The sequence below is a fragment of the Oryctolagus cuniculus genome, chromosome 3, assembly GCF_964237555.1.
Source record: "Oryctolagus cuniculus chromosome 3, mOryCun1.1, whole genome shotgun sequence".
NCBI classification, from domain to species: Eukaryota; Metazoa; Chordata; class Mammalia; order Lagomorpha; family Leporidae; genus Oryctolagus; species Oryctolagus cuniculus.
This window is the reverse complement of record NC_091434.1, coordinates 69763486-69778475: the sequence shown is the minus strand read 5'-3', so window position 1 is coordinate 69778475 and position 14990 is coordinate 69763486. Positions and strand designations below refer to the sequence as shown.

Below are 14990 nucleotides of genomic sequence, written 5' to 3'. Positions count from 1 at the left end.
ATGGAGAATTCTCTCAGGGGCTGGTGTTGTGGTGTGGTGGGTTAGATCACTACTTGGGACACCTGGATCCCATATCGGTTTGCTCGGCTAGAGTCCTGGCTACTTTGTGCTTCAAATTCAGCTTCCTGTTTATGTGTCTGGGAGGCAGCGGAAGATGGTCCAAGCACTTGGGTCCCTGTCACACTCACGGGAGATCTGGATGGAGCTCCTGGCTCCTAGCTTTGGCCTGGCCTTCCCTGGCTGTTGTGGACATTTGGGGAGTGAATCAGTAGATGAACATCTCTTTCCCTGTCTCCCTGTCACTCTTGCCTTTCAAATAAAATAAATAAATCTTTAAAACAAACAACAAAAACCTCTCAAATGGTAAGATATTCACAACATAAGGTATAGTGAAGCTCTTACTATTTTCCTTGACATAAAGAAGTCACCTTACGTAGATATTTGAAGGATATTTTAAAGTAAAAATAGAAGCTTCTTTTGTTATTAAGTTTTAAAAACCCATTACATTTGCTAAATGGCCAGTTGAGATGTAACACACTGGAGATGTTTTTAGGAAATTATAAAATATAATCATGTTAAGTAAAAAACTGCCAAATGTATCTTTCTCATTTCTCTGAGTTAACTTGCTTTTAAAAGAAATATGAGCCATAATAAAATTGAAAAGAAGTTATGAAAAGGAAATGTGGAATTAAAAATCGTTAATCTGGGCAATCTATTTGAAAGAAGTATTGCTAATGAGAGCCTGGATGTTATATATTTTAATCACAGAAATGAAACGTCAACCTTCCTGCAGCAAGGACGACTATTTGTGATGGCAGTCGTCCTTATTTTCAGACTGCTGAGGGTCTTTCCTGATGGTAGTTCTCAGCAATGGCTGAGAGGCAGTAGGTGAGAAGTGGGAGCGAGGAGTGACAGGAGAATATGACACACACAGAGACCAAAAGTAACGTTCCGGAGAGTTGGCCAGCACGGGAGAACAACCGGTATTTCCTCCCTCTGGCATTACAATAAAGTGAGAAAAGGTCAATAAGCAGCGTTCCTGCTGTTTAGTAATCTGCACGCAGCACACCTTGTGGGGTGAGAAAACTGGGGCTTTCCAAGGCTTACAGAAGATGGTAGCTAACAGTGGCACTGGCACAAAAGCCAGGCCAAGGATTCCTTCCGCTTCCTGCCAAGTTTGGGAGCAGAGCTTTTAAAGGACCTGTAATCACCTTGACCCACATTCATCAGAGACACTGAATATCAAATCAGAAGCCTCACACAGGGCTTCTGCAGACTGGCCAATCCCTGATCCTTAGCAGACATTGCACTGGGTGGCTGTCCCCGTAATGTCCTGTCACTCAACATAGGTCCCCAGAACAAAAGTTTCTTTCTTTGTTGCCTCCCCAGCAGCCTCAGTTTGTGCTTGGCCGTGACCTTGCTGTGCGTGTGATGGTTTGGTCACCTCGTGATGCGTTCCCCTCCCTGCAGTGGTCCCCTCCCTGCAGTGGTCCCTCGACCCATGTGAAGCCCACCACACTGGCTGGTGCTACGGGGGTGATGCCGAGGGGACCCAGCAGAGACTTCTACCTCTCTGAGCCAGTCTGAACTAGAATCCTTTGTTCTGTGTCTCCACAGCAGCCAGCACACTTGCTCGGAGAGAGACTGGACATCCTAATAAGCAAATCAAATGCTTCCACGTGGTATCATCAGCCCTCTTCCCCGCCTGCTTTTTCTGCCTCTATAGAGAGAGGCCAGTCACCACCTTTCTATTTCAGTCACACTATGGTTCTGTGGGAACTGTCATTTTCCTTTACTGCGGTTTCCAAGGCCCTAAAATAACCTTCTCATTAGCTTCACTCAAGTTCATTGTTAACATAAATAGGACAAAATAGGCAGCCGTGCACAGAGCACTTTACAGGAACATTATCAATGCTGCTCACCTACATTCTGAACTGAAATATTCAAAAGAGGGTACAAAAATTCCTTAGTTTTTCATATTATCAAAAATATGCTGTGGATAATTGTAAACTTCCCAGAAATGAATTTTAAAGTGATTGATAACTGCTCATTCAGTTTAGGCTTGACTGTCTCTGTCATATCCAGGTGGCCACTTGCAGAAGCTTGAGTGATGTGGAAAATATGCCTGTGCAGCTGCTGGCAAAGCTGCAGTTACACTTCCTCAGAAGCAGTGTGACAGAGCTCCTGCACAGGAACGCCATGCTGGCTGATCTGCAGGCCGGACTGCCACTGGTATGCACCCTCAACTCCAACCCCAACCGCTCCCTGGCCGTGGTCCACCCTGGGGCTGCAAGGTTGGAGCTCATAAAAATAGAAAGGTTCCATTGTGGGTCAGGTGCTCCTCTTTCCGGTCCACCCTCCAGGACGCATCCATGCTCTGGATGAGCAGGGAGAACCAGCTGTGAGAAACTGCAAACAATCCAGAGGATAAGAAAGCTCTCACCGTCCCCTCTGCCCGATGAGATGATGGCTGCCTCATTAGCTCAGTTTCCCCAGCTACCTTTGCTTCAAACTTCAGTCTTAACTGTAGACTCAAGACCAACAGTTAACTATCTATCAGTGGGATTAGGGATTTCATTATGTGTGGGTTACACAGAGTAATGCAAACAGCTCTCCCCAGGAATTTCAGGACAGCTGATCGATCTATCTAGAAACAAATTCTATCTCAGAGGTTGGAAAACTTCCTCTGTAAAGCGCAAGGTAGTAAATGTTTAGGGTTTGTAGGCCTCATATAGTCTCTGCAGCAACTACTCAACTCTGTAGTTAGAGCTCAAAAGCACTCACAGACAATATGTCAACAAATCAGGGTTCCAATAAAATTTTATTTATTAAATCAGGCAGCAAGCTCAATTTGGTTCATAAGCTACAGTTTGCTGTCCCTTGCTCTACCTAATGGTGACAAGGATGTTGCTACAAAGTGACTGAGAAATGATAATCAAAATCAAATTGTTGAGGCAAAATTCATCTGCAGTATTAAAAGCCAGAACAGTGGTTGCTCCTGATGGGGTCAGAGGGAGTGGGGAGCAGTAATGTAATGGGGAAGGGGCTTCAGGAAGCTTCTGGGTTCCTGTGATACTGTTTGTTGATGTAGGTACTGTTTACATATGTGTATCCACTTTGTGAAAATTCATTTGTGAGGTATATAAGCTTTTGTGTCTACTTAGTACTATTTAGTACTTCAGTAAATTACTTTTTTAAAGGAAAAAAAATCAACATGTTCTAAAGGAGAAAGCATTTTAAGTAAAACAAATAGGAAAAATCCTACATACAGGGCGTAGGAGTTGGACAAAGGGTTCCCAGCTCTGGTGAAAACATGGCTCAAATTTCGTTTTAAAGTGTAGTCTTTTTAAATTATGGTTAAAAAATACACAATATAAAATTTAACATCTTAACCATGTTTAATTGTACAGTTCAGTAAAGTGACTTCACACTGTTGTGAAACAGATCTCCAGAGGGTTTTCATCTCATCAACTATAACTTTGTATTCCGTTAACTCTCCTTGCCCCTCTCCCTTGCCCTTGACAACCACCATTGTACTTTTTGTTTCTATGAATTTGACTACATTAGATATCTCCTAAGTAAAGTCATGGAGTATTTGCCTTTTTGTGACTAGTTTATTTCACTTAACAAAATGTCTTCAAGGTTCCTCTGGTTTTGCTTTTATGTTCCACTTTTTTTCTTATCTATTCATCCAATAATGGGTTTTGGGTTGCTTCCATCTTTGGGTACAAACACCTCTTTGAAACCCTGTTTTCAATTCTCTTGAATATTAACCAGTGGTAGGATTACTGGATCACTCAGTCATTCTATTTTTGGCCTCCATTCTGTTTTTCATACTGGCTGTACCATTTGATAATCCCACCAAAGCACACAAGAATTTCAAGTTCTCCACATTTTCACCAACATTAACATTATATATATATATATATATATATATATATATATATATATATTTGATAGTAGCATAGGCCAATTCTTAAAGCATAATTTATGGTGGTTGGCAAGGCCTTTCCTAAATTAAATTATAAATACAAAGGCTTCCAAACCTTATTGAAATTCTGTTTATCCTAAAAGACCAACAGCATTTTAATACAACTTTTACTTGCTTCACTCAAAGTTCCTAGCAAGTGAAAAAGTACAACAGCAAACTAAAAGCATCATAGCAAGAGAAAAATTTAAAGTTGTTTTCATGTCTAGTTTGAAATGAAACTCGTATGTGTACTAGAGGGTCTTCAAAAAGTTCATAGGAAAGGAGTATTATGAAAGAACCATGTATGGATTTAAAGTTATCTTTAAGTTCCATTTTCCATGAACTACCCTCATATCTCCCAGAAAAACTAGTAATATGATTACCAAAATACCAATTATGGGACAAATACATAATTTATTTCATTACCCATTACATCGGAAGAAACGAGAAGGCTACCAGATGGAACAAGTGAATCAGCATGGGCAGAAGCTGGAACTCACATCTACGGACCCAAGGAAGAGGGAAAGCAAGCAGGCTGTGAAATGAACCACTGAAAGTTCAAACAGAAAAGCCTGGCTGCAGGGCTACCTTGTTCTTCTACCAGGACTCGCACTGCTGAGTTGTCCTCTACTCTTTTTCTGGCTGCTGCTTCTTCTTCTTTAGACCATTGCATGTGATCCCTATTTTTTAAAAAAATAAAAAACACTGTAGAACATGCTTTAAAATTGAACAAGGTGGAAAAAAGGTAAGGAGGGACTGCATCTTTCATTGTAAATTAGTCAAGCAGGATGATACACACTAATTCTGTGTCAAATGAATACCCGTTGTGTCCGATGTTCCTGCTGATAGTGCTGGAGCTCCTACGGTTCTCCTGTTCAAATCCACTTGTGTCACAAGCCTCACAGCCACTTCTGGGAGATGGCTGCTGAAGAAACACCCTGACCATTGTGGTGCATGATCATTTGAGTGCTGGTATGGTTTGCTGTTTTTCACTCTAAGGCTAAATTTATTTGCATTTTTCTTAATTTATGAACAAAAATCCATCCTTAATTTATGAACAAAATCCTCCTTCTTTTTTTTTTTTTAATGAGAAAGAGAGAGAAAAATAAAGAGAGAGGGAGAGAGAATACTCCCATTTGCTGGTTCACTCCCTAAATGCCTACAACTACTGGGATTGGCCAGGTAAAAGCCAGATACTCAATCCAGGTCTCCCATGTGGGTGACAGGAGCCCGATTATTTGAGCCATCATCATTATCTCCTAGGAGCCACATTAGCAGGACATTGGAGTCAGGAGTTAGCCTGGGTATTGAACCTAGGTACTTGAATATGAAATGCCAGTGTCTTAACCAACAGGCTAAATGCCTGCCCCTTGGCATTATTTGTTTAATGCTGTTTTTATAACACTTGTATTCATTCTCTGCTGCCAGAGATGCAAGTTTTAAAATATTCTATCCTTACCCTACAATGTTAAAGTACTTTTATATTTATTTTTCTTATTAGCTATCTTAATTTCTAAAAAATTTTATTTATTTACATTCTAGTGACAGAATACTTCATATATCATGTAAAAAGACCACATTTTACAGATCTAGTACATTCTCTAAGTATTTTTAGGTTCACAACTTATTCTTCTTATTTGAGGAGATACTATTTTCCATTGCAAAAATATCTTTCTTGGAATAGAAGCAGCCTCTGTATACAGAAAAAAAATAAAAGATGATTTTGTTCAAACTATGCATTTCTTCTCTTTACCAGGTAAGACTATAAGCAAGTGGAGCAATTCCTTGAAATAAACCATTTTCTTAAAGAAACAAAAAAATCAGATACCCTACAATCAAGTTCCATAAACTATTGATAATTGTAAGAAAAACTCTTAATATTAGTATTATAATACACTTGCAGTTATTTGACTGATGAGAAAGGGTAAATTATAAAAAATTCCTAGAGGTGACTGACAAACATTTAGTGAGCTGTAAATATTGTAATTACTGTAATGACACTCATAATTACTGCCATTTATTATTTATTATGTTAGGCATTGTGCTAATAAGCGTATTACACACATAATATGTCTTATTTAATTTTTTCAAAAGCCCTTTTTGAGAGGATTTTGCATATTTTGCATATGAGATAGAAATTTAGTAACTGCCTCAAGGTCACAGAAACCAGGACATGGAAAAACCAGAATTCAAACTCAGGTTTGTGTCATTTCAAAGTCCATCTTCTCAACAGTTAGTCTGGTAATGTCTCCCAAGGCAGTGGAGGATACTGAGAGATGTAGGACTTAATCCTTGCCTGTCATGGGTATATTCTCCTAATGCTGGCAGCAACATGGAATGACAATGATAACACGATGAAGCACATATGGTTAACATCTGAGGCGTAGGGATGAAGCCAATAATGGTGGCTGGGGCAAACAGGAAGGAATAAGAGAAAGGTGGGTTTGGGCTCAGGTTGGAGGGAACACTGACAGGGCAATACTTGTGTCATTAAAAGCTGGCAATCTGGACACCATTTACAGGAAACAATGAAAAAAATCCATTTTGATTGGTTCTCTTGTGTAACTTCAGAGAAAGTTGGAGCTAGGTGAGGGTTGGATTTCCAAGGGTCTTAACTGTGGGGCTGAGGATTCAAGTACTGTGCAGGACACAACGCTGGGGATGAGACTCAAGCAAGATCAATTACACTGCTGCAGTGGCCAGGAGTAATGAGTCCCAGCACTAAAGTGGGGGCAATGGGAAGCAGAGCGGAAGAGAGTGGTGGGGGAGATGCCGAAAAAGTTGTAGTTGTAGCCTGGGGAAGATGTTGGAGGAGGAGAAGCGTACGGGTCAGGATGTTCCAATGTCTTCACACTAAGTAGAAAAGGGGGGACAACAATGACAGGAGGATGAGTTGCTTTAGGTGGAATGATGATAAACTTGGTACTATTTTAAATCATGTTTATACAATCAAACATGAGAAGGTACATTCCAGTGACTGGGCTATAAATACAATGAAAGGTGAGATACTGTTTTCTTTTTAAAAGGACTAAAACAGATATACTAAAGACTCCCAGAAATCAACTGAGAATGTAAAAGTCAGAGTTTCAGGGGCTGCATTGTGGTGTAGCACGTAAAGCCTTGGGCTGCAATGCTGGCATCCCACATGGGCACCATTTTGTGTCCCAGATGCTCCACTTCCAATCCAGCTCCCTGCTAATGGCCTTGGAAAAGCAGCATAAGATAGCCTAACTGCTTGGGCCCTTGCACCCACGTGAAAGAGTCAACAGAAGCTCCTGGTTCCTGGCTTCAGCTTGGCCCAGCCCCAGCCATTGCAGCCATCTGGGGAACTCTCTCTCTCTCTCTCTTTGCCCTCACCACTCCCCCATAATTCTGACTTTCAAATAAATAAATCTTTTTTATTAAAAAAAAATCAGAGTTTCACAGATGAAATTTTAGCCATCAATACCTAAATAAAATCTACTCATGTAACCCGAATAATCATTTAGTAGCTTTGTCACTTGCTTTAATGAATGAGATTAGAATACATTTTTGTTTACCTTGTTTTATGCAAACAATGACAGAAAAATTTAAGCTAGTAACTCTACTTTATATTTTGTATATGTAAATATATATATATATTTTGACAGGCAGAGTGGACAGTGAGAGAGACAGAGAGAAAGGTCTTCCTTTACTGTTGGTTCACCCTCCAATGGCCGCTGCAGCCGGTGCGCTGCAGCCGGCGCACCACGCTGATCCGAAGGCAGGAGCCAGGTGCTTCTCCTGGTCTCCCATGGGGTGCAGGGCCCAAGGACTTGGGCCATCCTCCACTGCACTCCCAGGCCACAGCAGAGAGCTGGACTGGAAGAGGGGAAACCGGGACAGAATCCAGTGCCCCGACCAGGACTAGAACCGCAGGCAGAGGATTAGCCTACTGAGCTGTGGCGCCAGCCTGTAAATATATTTTTAAAAACCATTATATGACAATGATGACATTAAGGGCAGTGAGTCACATTTATTGAAAAAATAGTATTCCTAAGTCAGGGGAAGACCTACAACATGTAGAAAAGAAAACAGAACTACTCATTTCCTTGTAAAGAACCAAGTGTGAGATAATGACAGTATATGTGATCTGCAGTTTTAAGCATTTGTCTTAAACTGTTGGCTTTAATTTGCTATTTCTTAAGTATTTCATAGATTTAGCTACTTCTTAAATTGCTCTAACTTCTGGTACTCTTCTTTATGTTGCTTCATTTTCTTAACTGCTAAGTGAATATTATACCCTAAGCTCCTGCAGAACAGATTTTCCCACTGCACGGTTACAGAATCCCTACAGAAACCTATAAAATGTTCCTACTGTATTTATGGGGACTTCCTCCATACCTGCTGCTTTATAGCAGTTCTTTATTTTAGAAGAATCTGACTCACATACACCAAAACCACTGCACCCGTGTGGGATACATGGAAGAAGCTCCTGGCTCCTGGCTTCAGAATGGTCCAGCTCCAGCCATGGTGGCTATTTGGAGAGTGAACCAGTGGATGGAAGATCTCACTCTCTGTCTCTCCCTTTCTTTCTCTTTCAAATGAATAAAAAAATACTGAAAACTTTTCATGAGAATTTAAATTTGAGGAAAAAAACTCAAAAATAAAATGTAGGCATTTTGAAAAAGTCAAATTTTCACAGTAGAAAGTCATAATTTTGTAGTCACTCTCAGTCCTCTGGTCTCAATTCATATATATATATATATATATATATATATATATGTATATATATATCTTTTTTTTTTTTTTTTTTTTTTTAAACTTTTATTTAATGAATATAAATTTCCAAAGTACAGCTTATGGATTACAATGGCTTGCCCCCCATAACGTCCCTCCCACCCGCAACCCTCCCCTTTCCCACTCCCTTTCCCCTTCCATTCACATCAAGATTCATTTTCGATTCTCTTTATATACAGAAGATCAGTTTAGCATACATTAAGTAAAGATTTCAACAGTTTGCTCCCACACAGAAACATAAAGTGAAAAATACTATTTGAGTACTAGTTATAGTATTAAATCTCAATGTACAGCCCACTAAGGACAAAGATCCTACATGAGGAGTAAGTACACAGTGACTCCTGTTGTTGACTTAACAAATTGACACTCTTGTTTATGGCATCAGTAATCACCCTAGGCTCTTGTCATGAGTTTCCAAGGCTATGGAAGCCCCCTGAGTTCACTGACTCTGATAATATTTAGACAAGGCCATGGTCAAAGTGGAAGTTCTCTCCTCCCTTCAGAGAAAGGTACCTCCTTCTTTGATGACCCGTTCTTTCCACTGGGATCTCACTCGTGGAGATCTTTCATTTTTTTTTTTCCCCAGAGTGTCTTGGCTTTCCATGCCTGAAATACTCTCATGGGCTTTTCAGCTGGATCCGCATGCATTAAGGGCTGATTCTGAGGCCAGAGTGCTGTTTAGGACATCTGCCATTCTATGGGTCTGCTGTGTATCTCACTTCCCATGTTGGATCATTCTCTCCCTTTTTGATTCTATCAGCTAGTATTTGCAGACACTATTCTTGTTTATGTGATCCCTTTGGTTCTTAGTCCTATCATTATGATCAATTGTGCACAGAAATTGATCACTGGGACTAGTGAGATGGCATTGGTACATGCCACCTTGATGGGATTGAATTGGAATCCCCTGGTATGTTTCTAACTCTACCGTTTGAGGTAAGTCAGCTTGAGCATGTCCCGAATTGCACATCTCTTCTAATGAAGAACTGGATTAAGGATTCCTCTGGGTTGCCTTTAGAAATCTCTCTTTTTTTAAAATAATAGGTAAAATCCAACAATTTTATGTAGTACAAGCAAGTGGTATTTATCCCACGTAAGCAAGGCTGTCAGCATTTTAAAAAATCAATAAATTGGACATACTACACAAACTGCAAAAATGTTAAATGGTTACATCAACTTTTGTAAAAGATATTTGGCATAAAAAAACTGAGCAAACAAGAAACAGAAGAGAAATTCCTCATCTAGATAAAGAATATCTACCAAAACCAACTTTAATAGTGAAATTGGACAGTTTTCCCTTAAGTTGGGGAAAGGGGGAAGTGTCTTTTTCTCACCACTACTTTTCAATATTATGGTGGAATTACTAGACAGTGCAGTAACACAAAGAAAGGATACAAAATGCATACATATTGGGAAGGAAGACATAAAACTGCTAGCAAATGTCATTATTGCATGTATAGAAAATTCAAAAGTACATCATAAGTACCCCTGGAACAATGTTAGTGTAGCAAAGTGGCGAATTACATGTACAATTTAATTGTTGTTCCATGTATGGGTAAGAGCTAGGATTTGAAATTTAAAAACAAAATTAAGCATCATTTAAAATTGCATCAGGTTAAAAAGCAAATCCCAATCGGTGTCTTTTAACTGGACAGTTCAGGCCATTAACGTTCAATGTGACTAATGAAAAGTGGTAACTTTGCCCTGCCATTTGCCAAAGATAAGTTCTAATATATGCTTTGAATTCCCTGTGAACTTTTGCTGTGAGGTTTCCTTCCTTAGGAGGCAAGATGGCGGAATAGGAAGGGAGCACACTGATAGTCCGGGGAGAGATAGTTTAATAAAAGTGGAGATACTGCAGGTTCAAGGAAGAGTAGGGGAGGAAACAGCAGAAGAAACTCTTCCAGAACGCGTGATTCACAGCGGACCTGTGTGGAGAGCGTGGGAGCCCACAGTTCGGGACACCAGCGGCAGACTCAACACACCAGCGCTGGAACGCAAGGTGAGCCGAACCTCAATAGCCCGAGACACCGGCAGGCAAGCAGAGAGAGGAGACTAGAGGGAACCACCCCCGGGGGGGAAAAGTTCACCAGGCTAACTGGAAGAGAGAGAGAGAGAGAAAAAAAAAAAAAAGGTGACTGGTACGGACATGGGTTTCTCTCTCTCTGCTCACCTCTCAAGGGCAAGCAAGACAAAGAGCAGGCGCCATCTTGGACATACGTCATAAGCAGAGCGACCTCAGGTCTGCACCGGCCCTGAGCCTAGCAGAAAACCCTGACTCTGGGCGGGGCGAATTAACAGGAGATTAGGACCTAGTAAATTTGTGGTGCTACTGAACTGAGACTGTGAAAAAAGAGACGGTGGGGGAGAGAACTCACGGAATTCACCTGAGTACTCTCCAGAGACGCTACAATTCCATAACTTTGGCAACCCAGTGGGAGACTGAAGGAGAATTTGAACCCACTCTGAGGGCCAAACAGATTCCCTGTGTGGTCCTTGGGAAAGAGCTTCCAATCTCTGGCTCCTGTAGGTATATCATTTGCCTGCTAACTACCTCCAACTTCGTTCAGCTGTGCGGAATTACTTCCCTTTTGAATCAAAAAAAGAAAGAGAGAGAAAGAGAGATTTACCACTCCTAACCTGGGAGTGTCACCTTTGGGACACCAAACAGAGCTCTCAGGCCACACCCATCTCAAGCCCTAAGGCTCCATCAAAAACAGATAGTCCACTTAATCTAGAGTCATAGTATAACAAGAAAGAGCACCACAGTGAAGAAACCAAATATCTCCAATATGCCAAATAACAAATGCAAAAACCGAGGTAATAAAAACAAGGAAGTCACCATGACGCCCTCAAATGAAAAAGACACCCCAATTCAAGATTATGAAGATGATGACATAGAAGAAATGCAAGAAGCAGATCTCAAAAAATTGTTAAGAACATTAAGAAGTTCTCAAAAACAAATTCTTGAACTACATAAAGCCTTAATGGACAAGATAGAAAATCTCTCTCGTGAAAATGAAATATTAAGGAGGAATCAAAATGAAACGAAACAATTAGTACAACAGGAAACTGTGATAGTGACTGAAGTGAAGAATTCAATAGATCAAATGAAAAACACAATAGAGAGCCTTACAAACAGAATGGGTGAAGCAGAAGAGAGAATATCGGACTTAGAAGACAGAGAACAGGAAAGGATACAGTCAGATCAAAGAAAAGAAGAGGAAATTAGAAATCTAAAACATATTGTCAGAAATCTTCAGGATACTATTAAAAAAACCAACATTCGGGTTCTAGGAGTTCCTGAAGGCATGGAGAGGGAGAAAGGATTAGAAGGCCTTTTTAGTGAGATATTAGCAGAAAATTTCCTAGGTTTGGAGAAGGACAGAGAAATCCTAGTACAGGAAGCTCACAGAACCCCTAATAAACACGACCAAAAGAGATCCTCACCACGACACGTTGTAATTAAACTCTCCACAGTGAAACATAAAGAAAAAATCCTAAAATGTGCAAGAGAGAAACGTCAGCTTACTTTCAGAGGATCGCCAATCAGACTCACTGCTGACTTCTCATCAGAAACTCTACAAGCTAGAAGGGAATGGCGAGATATAGCCCAGGTACTAAGAGAGAAAAACTGCCAGCCCAGAATATTATATCCTGCAAAGCTATCATTTGTGAATGAAGGTGAAATAAAGACGTTTCATAACAAACAGAAATTGAAAGAATTTGTTGCCACTCGTCCAGCCCTGCAACAGATGCTTAAAGATGTGTTACACACAGAAACACAGAAACACGGTCATCAGTATGTATATATATATCTTATTATTTCTTTTAAAAATGTATTTATTTGTTTATTTGAAAGCCAGAGTTACAGAGAGGGAGAGAGGGAGACAAGATATTCCATCCACTGGTTCACTCTCCCAGATGGCCAAAATGGTCCGGCTGGGCCAGGCCAAAGTCAGGAGCCTAGAATTCCATCCAGGTCTACCACATGGGTGGCAGGGGTCCAAGCACTTGAGCCATCTTCTTCTGCCTTTCCAGGTGAAATAGCAGGGAGCTAGATGGGAAATGGAGCAGCCAGGGCTTGAACAGGTGCTCATATGAGAAGCCCTCATCGCAGGAGGTAGCTTAACCCAATTTGCCACAACATTGGCTCCCCATATCCTACTATTTCTATAGCTGTAGTACAATTGTATGATGATTCCTTGTTTTAGCTTGGAGTTGATGGCAATATTAGTCTAAATAATTGAACATTTGATTAGGTTTGAAAAGTTAAAACACACACACCAATTGTTTAGCTTGGTTATTAATGTTTTTGAGGATCCTATTTATAGAAAATTCTGTTGACTGTGATGCTGCTTCCTGTTACAATTTTTAATAGTCACATATAGACCAAAGTACCCAGTACAAACTACATGGATAGAATGCTTCCCTGTCTTTGTCATTTACAGTGTATATAAAAGCCTGACTGTGGAACATAATTTAAAGACAAAATTAACTAGCTGACCAAGGAATGAAAATATCAAATATTTACTCTTAGGTTAAAGGATGAAATAGTTTGTCAGTTTCAAACTAAAACTATTTCAATAATGCTTCATTCTATAACAAAGTCATATTTCTTACATACTTTACACATAAACATTATTCTATATAGCTATAAAATCTTCACCATAATTATGACTTAGAACTGCTTACAGGGTTTGTGATTTTAACCATTCCAAAGGACCTGCTAAAGGACTTACTCTCCTGCCAGACATTGCTATAAAACTGGGTAAAATGTATGAGGCAGCTGTTTTCAGGCACTGGACTATGCTACAGAGAGTGCAGGACTGTGACCCTGAGAAGAGAAATGCAGACGTGCAATCCCCATACTTCCTTGTCTCTGGGGACACGTTCCAGACTGTAGTGCAGGGAGGCAGAACCCAGGCAGAGAGTGGCTGTCGCAGTGAGTGGCAGTTTCATGAGTGCAGGAGGCAGAGACCAGAGGTCAGAGTTGCTGAGGTGTTTGCTGAGGGTTTGTGCAAGAGACCTCTAAACAAGAGAGAGCTGGACAGAGGGATGAGTTCCTGAAGTCTGCCAGAGAACTTCCGCATGTTTTTTTTTTAAGATTTATTTTATTTATATGAAAGACAGAATTACAGAAAGAGGTAAAAAGAGAGGGAAGGATGGAGGGATGGAGGGATGGAGGGATGGAGGGGTGGAGGGGCGGAGGGGTGGAAGGAGAGGGAGGGAGGGAGGGAGGGGGAGGGGGGGGGAGAGAGAGAGAGAGAGAGAGAGAGAGAGAGAGAGAGAAGTCTTCTATCTGCTGGTTCATTCCGCAAATGGCCAAAATGGCTGGAGTTGAGCAGATCTGAAGCCAGGAACCAGGGGCTTCTTCCAGGTCTCCCACGCGGGTGCAGGGGCCCAAGAACTTGGGCTATTCTTTGCTGCTTTCCCAGGCACATTAGTAGGGAGCTGGATCAGAAGTGGAGCAGCTGGGACTCGAACTAGTGCCCATATGGGATGCCAGAGCTTCAGGCCAAGGCTTTAACCTGCTGCACCATAGCGCTGGCCCCTCCCCCTTTTATTTTTAAACATTTTATTTATTTATTTGAGAGGTAGAGCTATAGACAGTGAGAGGGAGAAACAGTGTGAAATGTCTTCCATCCGCTGTTCACTCCCCAAATGGCCGCAATGGCCAGAACTGGGCCAATCCGAAGCCAGGAGCCAGGAGCTTCTTCCAGGTCTCCCACGTGGGTGCAGGGTCCCAAGCACTTGGGCCATCTTCTATTGCTTTCCCAGGCTATAGCAGAGAGCTGGATGAGAAGAGGAGCAGCCAGGACTCAAATTGGCACCCATATGGGATGCCAGCACTGCAGGCAGAGGATTAATCTACTGTGCCACAGTATTGACCCCCCCACCTTGGGTTTTTAGTGCTGCTGGTGGTTCACAGGGCAAGACTCTACAGGACCTAGTAGAGAGAGAGAATTCTAGAGGTGGAGGTGCAGGAAAGGGAATTGAATGAAAAAAAAAAAAAAGAAAGAAATGCAATTGAATGGTGATAGTGCAGTGCCTGAAGATATTGCAGCTCTGGTTAAGTCAGAATGGAGCAATCTCTCTGAACACCTTGGGCAATCAGACCCTAGCAATGCCATGCCATTGGAATAAGAACCACTCTAGACTCAGGACAAACCAAAACAGACCCACCCTAGCAGCACCTAAAATCAAACACGACCCAAGCAAGATATGGCTGTAATGTAACAACTTGCCAGAAAAACTTCAA

The 14990-nt window shown here is 41.1% G+C and overlaps 1 protein-coding gene across 9 annotated transcripts in view; it reads right to left on the bottom strand.

The window, feature by feature from the left end:
- Nucleotides 1–14990, bottom strand: part of METTL8 (methyltransferase 8, tRNA N3-cytidine) — a 119484-nt gene that overhangs the window by 31214 nt on the left and 73280 nt on the right. For all 9 annotated transcript variants that reach the window (XM_070070704.1, XM_051848528.2, XM_051848525.2 and 6 more), the window contains one exon: nt 4559–4650. In XM_070070704.1, the coding sequence (XP_069926805.1) occupies nt 4559–4650 (92 nt within the window). The remainder of the gene's footprint in view (nt 1–4558; nt 4651–14990) is intronic.